Below are 10,468 nucleotides of genomic sequence, written 5' to 3' on the forward strand. Positions count from 1 at the left end.
GTTTAATGTGGCTGCAATGCTCATGAGCTAGGAAGTAAAAGGAAATCACAGAAGAAGAATGTCATGTGATGGGAGGTTTGGGAGGGCTGTTGGTTCACATGGGGCTTGTACTCCATCGAGTTGCCCTGCAGGAAAGAGGAGGAGGAGTAAATTGGGGAACGCAATTCTGATAGACCTGGAAAAGGACATCATAACTGGAGGAAGCCATTTGGCCGGTCAAACCTGTTCTATCATTAAATGAAATCATGATGGATTTGCAATCTAACTCAATACATCTGCCTTTGTCCCAAATCTCTTAATAGTTTTGGTTAACAAAAATCTTTAAATCAAACAATGTCAACAATAATACGAGTGAAAATATTAATGTGTTTGTATAGCACTAGCCTTCTTTATTCTTACACTTAGTTTCACACCAATGTAAGCCAAATGTAGTTAGTTTTTACAGTTTAAAAAGCCCTGAGTAGCATCAGCAAAATATCCTGCAGGAGTTTAATGTGAAACTTTGTCCTTTTGTAGCACGTTTGTGGCGTGGAGACTCCATGAACTTCAATGGAATCTGCTGATCAGGTGAGTCCATTTCTTTGAAGTAACTTCATTCAATATTGAAAGTGATGCAGTTTTGCTGAGTACAAATGCCTGAGAAATCCTTATATTTTCTCTACAGAGTGAGCCTGCACAGAAGCAACAGGTGAGTTGATCATGTTTCTGTCACTGTGACAAGCAATAATAAAGACAGGAATCGGCCACTGAACCTCCCCAGCTGGGAATTGGTCTAGCTCAGTTGGCTGGATTGTTGGTTTACAGCGTAGTGTGATACTAACAGTGTCGGTACAATTCCCTTCACTGATTTGAGATCACCATGAAAGACCTCAACCTCTTCCTTGCTTGAGGTCTGGTGACACTTAGGATGAATTGCCACCAGTTGCTTCTCTCTGATGAGAGAGCAACCCCTATGGTCTGGTAAGACTTTGGTGTCACAACAAGCCTTCTAGGTGGTTGATTTGCCATCTTTACTCCCTCTTCCTTGCTAACCTTAACAAACAACAGTCTATGAATCTCAATTTTGAAAATTTCAATTAACCCAACATCCATAATCTTTGGGGGAGTACATTCTACCCTTTGTGTAGAAAAACTATCCAGTTCAGATTTTAAGATTTTGCCTGCTTGTTCAGTATTCCCCTATCAAAGCAAATAATTTTACTGTATCTACCCGTAAAATGGCTTCTTAATCTTCAGCGTCTTGATTATCATCTGTACTCATCACAATACCTGTTTCCAAGACTAAAAGTTTAGCCAGAAAGTACGGGGTCAGCTTTTCCATGGGTTTGAGGAATTGAAAGCTACCTGCTCCCAGGTCTCACCATCACAGAGCTGTTAGGAGGTCAGAGACTGTTCCTGTCAGCTTCCCACACTAAAATTAGTTCGAAAGGTATGAAAAGGTATTTCACTTGTGCACTGCTGAAAAAAGGCACATTTCACTAAAACTTTTTGCACTCTTCAGGACAATTCACAAGAAACAGTAATTTAACATTATCAAGTGCATTCTCCATAGCATTGCTTCTATCAATCACAGTCTACTTACTGGCCAATCAACATATAGTACAAATATGTTGGCTTGCAAACAGGCCTAAAGAGTATTTTTATTAATGAATTTTATTTAAAATTGTGAAACTTTGGTCTTATGTCACAGTACAAAATTGATTCTTATCATAAAGCTGGTGCATCATCCATGGCTACCTTTGAAGCCCTCAGTGCCTAATTATTTTGCTTGTTTTGGGACAAAAGATTCATTCAGATAGAGTCTAATCTGGCAATTTTCTTTGATGTTTCTTCGACTTCATTTTCTCCCAATGGTTTTCTTCTGTTTGCATATTTTGCATATAAAAAAATTATTCTTTGCTGTATGCCTAAGAGCTTCCTGCAATCCCTAATATGCTTCTCTGTATCTTGAATTCTGTAGCTGCTTTGCAACTGTTTGAGCGCTCTACAATCTCGATAATGTTTATGTTTGGATGGGGCTATGTATCTGCTGTTCCTTCTTGATGCCATATTGGCATATCAGAGGACAGGATTGGAGGGGTATGTAGTGCACACCTGGGAGGTGATAGTCTTGACATCGCCCACTGACATGTACAGTTAGGAATACCTGATAATAGCTGCCTTCAATGGTGTGCTACTCTGCGATTTTATGAACGAGTAGGATTGCATCTGGTCAAGTTTGTCTTCAACAGCAGCAGAAAAAATTTGGATTTTTTTTTTGGTCAGAAGTCATAGGTTGACATCCTTTTATATTATTCTTGCAATGTGAGACATCACTGGCCAGACCAGCATTTATTGCCCATCCCTATTTTCAAACAGTGGATGTGATGGTGATTGTCAGAAAATCCCAACTGGTTCACTAATGTCCTTTAGGGAAGGAAATCTACCATCCTCAACTGGTCTGGCCAACTTGTGACTCCAGATCCATAGCAATGTGGTTGATTCTCAATTGCCCTCTGAAATGGCCTAGCAAGCCACTTAGTTCACGGCCAGCTAAGGACTGGCAATAAATGCTGGCCAGCCTGCACTGCTCACATCTTATGAGTGAATTAAAAAATAAAATTGTGAAACCCAATCTCCTGTCAGGTGTTTAATTGTCACCACCATGGATGTTGTAGGACTGCAGAATTTAGATGTCATCCATGTGTTATGGGACTGCTTAGCTCTGTCCGTGATATGCTGCTTCCACTGTTTGGCATTCACGTTGTAGTTGCACCAGGTTGACACCACAGCTTTAGGTATGCCAAGTGCATGCCCTCCTACACTCTTCATTGAATCTGGGTTAATTTCCCAGCTTGGATGGTAAGAGTAGAGTGGGGGATATGAGTCATGATGTTGCAGACCGTGATTGAGTGTAATTGTGAAGGTGCTGGCAGCCCACAGCACTTCATGGATGCCCTGGTCTGCGTTGCTAATGTTTTCCAAGTTTGTCACATTTAGCACAGTAGTAGTGCCACACAACATAATCTGTAAGGTATATGAACAATGGAGGACTTCTGGCCGAAAAAATCAGGAGTCAACAGGCAATCGACAGATAGTCGAGTGCACCAAATACCCATCAAGCTTTTAAAGTCAAAGCAATCCAAACCAAATTTATGCAACCTGATCTCATACCTTAATTCTTGATACACTGGTTTCATTTTTGTCAGTTTATGCTGCACCACTTCCACATCTTTCCTGAGACGCAATTTGACAAAGCAGCTCAGTATAGACCAGTGATCACTTGCAAGTGATGTATTGCACTTCTTTCTGACTTGATAGCATTGTGTTTTCAAAGGAGTAATATATTTAGTGAACACATTCACGAAGAAACAGCAAGTGCTAAAAATGCAGAGCAAGGTGTTCAGTATTCATAGGCAACTTAGAAAAAGGCAGAAACACAATGAGCTTACACAGCACATTATCACATCTCTGAGACATTCTAAAGTACTGCGCTAATTAATTTTAGAATGTAATTAAACACAACTTCCAGTTTGCACATAGCGAGCTCATACAAGCAACAAAGATGAGTGGCCTGGCAGTGTGCCACCAATGGTTTGGGTTAAACAAGGAATTTTGATTAAAACACCAGGATATCTCCTGGTACTCAAATGTTCAGTGAAAAAAAACATTCAATGATTTCTTATTAATCATGCGTAAACTGAAAAATTTGTTGCAACAGTTTAAATGGATTTTATATCTAAATTAAGTGGAATACAACTTTAGATGACATGAAATGCAAATTGCTTTGAACATCAGTCTTAAGATTTTATCCAGTTCATCAGCATTAGACATCCTTTTTGATAACTATATAATGTTACCAGCAGGAAAACAATTGCTTTTTTCAATTGCTTAATTTCCTCTGTATGCCTTGGTTTCGGGTGTTCTCCATTACATCCACTTGAGCAGGTAAGGGTATCAGTCTAAGATACCAACCAAAAAGACAAATCTTCTCAGAATGGAGCACCCCATACTTCATTATTACATAGGGTTAGCAGCCTAAATTCAAGGCCAAGTCTATAATGGGTCTTAAACGTGCAAAGTGAAAATGAAAGCATCACCAGCTAAGCCAAAGTGACAGTTTTGTAAAAGTGGATGATTTTGTTTTGCAGAAATTGGCTGTTAAGTGCCCGAACCTGGAATTAGCGAAGGATGATGCCTCAAAACTGGAAATAATCCAACAGGAAATAGAAAATCGCAAGGTCAGATTAGAGTTTATATCAAAATTCACCTTCTTTGTCGGCATAACTCCTCTGAGTTCGATGTGCTACAACATTGTATATGGCTTTGAGAAGATATTACAGTATTTCCAATAAATCACAAACACTTTCAAGAATTCATTTAATAAAATAATGTTACAATTGCAGGAATTTAACATGCAGATGGTGGAGGCAGTTAGGAAAGTGAATAACACGGCACCCTTAATGCAAGAGGCTTCCAGTGTAACAGTAAGGAATTTTAGCTGCAATGATGGAAGGATTTGAATACAGTTGAAGCACTTCCACAACTTTGTTCTCATTTTCCGAGGAAGGATTTACTTTGTTTGGTGGATCTGAAGGGAAGATACTTGATTGATGTTTGGCATGAGAGGGATATGCCACAAGGAATGACAGTACAGTAGGAGCTGGCTATGCTCTGGTATTTAGTAAGTTTAGCAATGATCTTACTGAAATGAAAAATATTCTTAACAGTTGTGATAGCTGGATGCTGAGAGGCTAAAGAATGGTGATGCATCACATAAGCTTCATGCATTTTTAAAATTCGTTACCCCAAAATGCTCAGGCATGACTAAGAGGGATAAATCTTTGGACACTAAAAGAGTCAACAAATCAGGGAAAGGGCAGAGACTGGGACTGAGACAAAAAAAAATTGGCCAGCTCTTTATCGAATGGTAGGATAGACTCTGAGGTCCATTCCACAATCTCTTTTTTATCTTTAATAAAGTAACCTGATTAATTCTTATCCAACATATTTTCTGTACCATTAAGGAGGAGGGAGGAATTTAAAAGGATGCTGTTTGAAATCTATTTTTTTATATTTTTCTTGTGGTGAGTAAACAACTTGGATTCTGAAAACTGAAGTGAGATCAAACCAGAAAGAACATTGAAGTCTGGAAAAAAATCTCAGGAAATGACAAAATATGTCAAATCATGGTCCAGTAACAGATGAATAAATGAGTGACATAACTCTTGATTCCTCTCTCTCTTCCTTCTTTGTTTCCATAAGACATGGAGTGATATTTGTAGGAACGTGTTGATTAATGGAGTGTAATTAATAATCTATTGATTTTTGTTCCACCAGGCCTTTCATAATGCTTTGCAGAATGACATAGCTCAGCTGAAGAAAGCAAAAAATGAATCAGAATTGATAGCACAGGAACTTAATGCCCGGATTGAAAAACTCCAACAAAGTATGGAGGATGATCAATTAGAACAACACAAACGGGATTTAGATTTTCAGGTTGTCAGTTTTGTGGTTTGTATTTATCTTTAGCTATTTTATGTACAAAAAGCAAAAGTGAATTTCATTTTTAAACTGTTAAAGCAAATAGTGTTTCCAACTTGTATAATTCATCTGTGAGTCCTGACATTTGCAAAAGCTGTTTTAATGATCTGGACACAGTGCCATATAGGAACATCAATCACAAGCATTCGAACACTCTCACCAATGGTGAGTTTACGGAGGAAAGCATTTATGTTGGTGAAGCAAAAGGATCTGTTTTCTTAGAATAACCAAAACTGGGCATTCTGCCTGGTGGCCAACAAAAAACAAACTACACCAGGCTTTATTAAACACCTCTAATATAATAAAATCCTGCCGGACTCTTCATGGGAATTTTATTTCTGACAGAATTTGGTGCTGAGTCAGATAAGGGTGTGAGCACTGGTTTCGAGAAGGTTGCTCATAGGCAGAGGTTTTAAGGAGGTGAGAGAAAGTTTAGGGTGCAGTTTGGTTATTCCAGAGCTTAATGATCTTGGTCTTGCCACCGAGACAGGAGTGATTCAAATCATGGATCTTCAAAAGGCAAGAAAGGGAGAAGCACATATATCTCTGAAGTTGTGTGGCTGGGAGAGATTATAGAGATAGGGAGAGGTGGGGCCAGTGAAGTATGCCGTAACAACGATGATGATTTTAAGACTGACATGTTGTTGAACTAGAAGCCAAATGGGTCTAAAGCAGAAATTGCCAGACAAACTCAGCAGGTCCGGTAGCATTTGTGGAGGGAAAAATAGAGTTAACATTCAACTGAATCAATGGTCTTTGAAACCATAAAGTAATATCTTTACAGAATTTTACTACCTCAAGTCGTGTGGGACTCTACAGTTTAATAAAACATAATGCAGCCTGAGGCCATATTGGGGCCTTCTCTTTGAATATTCCTTCCAACGAAAATGGAAACGACTTGACAACGAACTCTCAAAAACTTGGGTTTCTGTTATTTTCTCCTGTTCGCTTATTTGTTGGAGATATTGCATTAATTTTATTTTTGAACATGGGTTAATACCTCATTAAAGTAGAAGGCAGAGAAACATTCCGGCTGAAGTAAAATGTGCTGACTCCCTGCATGTGTTCAAGAGGGAACTGAATCAGCCATAACTGGGCCCACGATTGGGTCATATGGAGCATATGTAGGTTATTCAATAGCAAATGCATAGTCGAGTGTGATCTTCCAGATTGTCTGAGAGTATGTTAGAGGAATTTTCTGGTATTTTCCCTCCCTCTTCTTGGCCTTAGTTTTTCTTGGTTTCACTTTGCCCATCCCTGATGATCACATGAGAGGAAGTACAATTGGGTGTGTAGATCTAATAGAAGTGTCTCAAACTATAGGAAGGTTCAGAATGATAAATGAGAATTATATTGTCATAATGCTCCATCCATGAGAGTGAAGTAGACTGGATGGATCATGAAAAGGTGAGCTTAACCTTTTGTTTCCTCTTAGACCAGAACACCTGATATTTTTCTGCCTGTCAGTTTAATTTATAAATATGAGTGTGCATTAAATCCTTGTTGCTAATAGCATCAACAGTACTTTGTAAGTTAATATGTTTTCTGTAAGGAAACTAAACTTTTTAAATTAAGCTTTACAGCTGCCAAGCTTACAATTGCAAATTGTTTCTAAGAGTTGTGTTGCTATTTTGGGATTCCATCACTGTAATTGTACCTTCAGCCACCAAGGCATGGAGCTCTGGAGTTCCCTCCCTAAATCTTTCCACTTCTCTCTGCTCCTTGAAACTGACCTGTTTGATCAAGATTCGGAGATGCCGGTGTTGGACTGGGGTGTACAAAGCTAAAAATCACACAACACTAGGTTATAGTCCAACAGGTTTAATTGGAAGCAGAACTAGCTTTCGGAGCGACGCTCCTTCACAATCACCTGATGAAGGAGCAGCGCTTCCAATTAAACCTGTTGGACTATAACCTGGTGTTGTGTGATTTTTAACTCTGTTTGATCAAGCTATTGTTGTTTTTTTCTTAGTATCTCCTGATGTGGCTCTGAATGATCCTTGGTTTTCTCCTGCTTCTGTATGGCATCTTGAGAGGTTTTATTAGACTGAAGCTATAAGAATAGATGATTGTTGTAACTCTCTGCATCTTTTATATTAGTCATATTTATGATACAGAAGAAGCTTCGTTTTCAGAAAATACAGAAACTTAACACTGAGAGGAGATTTTCACCAGGTGCACGTCTTGGGTTGAAAGTGCTTAACCTGAGGAGAAGCATGAGTTTTGAGTGTACTGATCTTTACTGGACCTTCAAGGTTTAAATTACAAAGAGAAATCTCCCAAATAGGGTTGTAATCTCTGGAATTTAAACGGTTACAGGATGATATGATTGAGGCTTTCAAAACACTCAGAGGAATAGACTGAATAAGTTGGTAAAAACTATTTTCATTCATCGAGGAATAAAGAAGAATGATAAGAATAACACCAGAACAGACCTCTCAGGAATAAAATTAGCAAACACTTCTTCAAGCATAGTGTGGTGCTATTCATTTGGAACTTATTGCTGCAAATGACAGTTTATGCTAGGTCAATGATTCAGTTTTCAAAATGAGATTGATAGATTTCTGTTAGCCAAAGTTATCAAAGGACATGGAATACAAGTAGTTACATGCAATGAGTTTGTAGATAATCCATGATCTTATTGGACGTTGGAGCAGGTTCAAAGTGCTGAAACGTTTATTCCTGTCTCTACGATCTATTGTTGCAACCTGTTTTGTATCTCAAAATGAATTCAATTTTAAAGTTTTGTCTTTTTATTGATCTTGTGTATTCTTCCACAGAAACAATTGAAAGATGCAGAGATTGTGAATGACAATCTGAGGGAGGACCAAAGAAATATGAAGGATGAGTTAATGAGACTTGAAGAAGAAAGATCAGAGCTGGAGAAACAACTCAAGGTAAGATAATATTCCATTAGGTGTTGTGAGGAAAAACAAAAAGAAATAAAAGAATGGGAAGTGAAATCACCCACCACAACAGACAAATAGCAAGTGGGACAGAACACCAGCACTTCACCGGTGGCTCACTGATGATGTTACCCAGCATAGTGATGAAACATCTGAGAGTAGATCTATCAGCTCAGCGAGCAAACTTACAACCAGGAAAACAAAAGTCAGACGTGATAGTAATCTGACATCGCAATCATTTAATGTTTGGAGTCAATTGTATTACGCTACCTCACTTGGGATAATGACTCAAAACATCTTTATACTGGTGATTGCCCTACAGGATGTCATTTGCTGATGCATAGTTGCCAGAGCCTGTATAATGTGATGTACCATTGAGCTTTCTGATTGCTTCCAAGTGGCAATTTCTGGGCCTCTTCCACAAACTCATTTCTGTAAAAGCAAGTTGAAGATTTTCCAAGTATTCAGGGGAGAACCCTGAAACTACATGATTTAGTTGAGATTATAGAAGGCATGGTTAGTAAGTTTGCAAATGAGTTTGCAAAAAATTTGCAAAAGAACAAAGAGACCTAGAGGTTCAGGAACTTTTTTTTGAAGTTTGTATCACATGTAGACAGGGTGTTTAAGAAGGTGTTTATCATGCTTGTCTTCATTGCTCAGACCTTTGAGTACCAGAGTTGGGAAGTCATGTTGAGGTTGTACAGGACATTGGTGAAGCCTCTTCTGGTGTACTGTGAGCAGTTCTGGTCATCCTGTTCTGGGAAGGATATTAATAAGCTGGAGAGGGCTCAGCAAAGAAATACCAGGATGTTGCCAGGAATGGAGGGTTTGATTTATAAGGAGAGGCTGGCTAGGCTGGGACATTTTTCATTGGCGCATAGGAGGTTGAGGGGTGACCTTATCGAGGATTTTAAATTCATGAGGGGCAGAGAAAGGTGAATAGCAGGTGTCGTTTCCCTAGGGAGTATATTTTTAAGGTGAGAGGAGAAAGATTTAAAAAGGACATGAGGGGCAACTTTATTACATAGAGAGTGGTTTGTGTGCAGAATGAGGAAGCGATGGATGTGGGTACAGTTACAACATTTAAAAGACATTCAGATAAGTTTGGAGGGTCATGGGCCTAGTGCAGACTGAATGGACTGGTTTATTTTGGGATTATGGTCGGCATGGACTTGTTGGAATAAGGGTCTGTTTCCATGTTGTATGATGTTCTGAAAAACAAAAGTCAGAAGTGATTCTAATTTAGGATCACAATCATTTAATGGTTGGAGTCAGTTGTATTGCGCTACCTCACTTGGTTACCTCCAGCTGCTCCAGTTTCCTCCCACAATCCAAAGAAGTGCAGGTTAGGTGGTCTGACCTGGCTAAATTACCCATTGTATCGGGGGGTGGGGGGAATGCAGTTTGGGTGGACTGGCCAGGCTAAATTATCCATAGTGTCTGGGAGTGTCCAGGTTGGGTGGATTGGCCATGGGGAATGCCAGGTGTTAGGGTAGGGGGGAATGGCTCTGGGTGGGATTGCTCTTCGGAGGGTCAGTGTGGAGTTGATGGGCTGAATGACCTGCTTCCATGTTTTAGGGATTCAATGAAAAGCTTTAGAAACCTGTCTCTGTTTCAGAAATTTGAAGTTAAAATGTTGTGGTTCTGTTCGCCGAGCTGGAAGTTTTTGTTGCAAACGTTTCGTCCCCTGGCTAGGTGACATCATCAGTGCTTGGGAGCCTCCTGCAAAGCGCTTCTTTGATGTTTCCTCCGGTGTTTATAGTGGTCTGTCTCTGCTGCTTCCGGTTGTCAGTTTCAGCTGTCCGCTGTAGTGGTTGGTATATTGGGTCCAGGTCGATGTGTTTGTTGATGGAGTTTGTGGATGAATGCCATGCCTCTAGGAATTCCCTGGCTGTTCTCTGTCTGGCTTGCCCTATGATAGTAGTGTTGTCCCAGTCGAATTCAACTAGCCACGAAACGACACGACCAACTATCCTGAGCAGCCACACACGCAGACAACAAGCAACATGAATTCGACTGGGACAACACTACTAACATAG

General features: G+C 39.6%; 1 protein-coding gene across 3 annotated transcripts in view; it reads left to right on the forward strand.

Annotated features, from left to right (window-relative positions):
• The first annotated feature begins 489 nt into the window (after positions 1-489).
• Positions 490-10,468, forward strand: part of ifi35 (interferon-induced protein 35) — a 28,720-nt gene continuing 18,741 nt past the window's right edge. Inside the window, exons 1-5 of one of the 3 annotated variants that reach the window (XM_043675008.1) lie at positions 502-567; positions 665-688; positions 4,131-4,220; positions 5,320-5,493; positions 8,304-8,420. In XM_043675008.1, coding sequence (XP_043530943.1) covers positions 550-567; positions 665-688; positions 4,131-4,220; positions 5,320-5,493; positions 8,304-8,420 — 423 coding nt within the window. In that variant the 5' untranslated portion in view covers positions 502-549. Of the gene's footprint in view, positions 568-664; positions 689-4,130; positions 4,221-5,319; positions 5,494-8,303; positions 8,421-10,468 lie in introns of all 3 variants that reach the window. The other 2 variants (XM_043675010.1, XM_043675011.1) reach the window with 2 other exon arrangements.

Source organism: Chiloscyllium plagiosum, chromosome 33 (genome assembly GCF_004010195.1).
Source record: "Chiloscyllium plagiosum isolate BGI_BamShark_2017 chromosome 33, ASM401019v2, whole genome shotgun sequence".
Taxonomy (NCBI): domain Eukaryota; kingdom Metazoa; phylum Chordata; class Chondrichthyes; order Orectolobiformes; family Hemiscylliidae; genus Chiloscyllium; species Chiloscyllium plagiosum.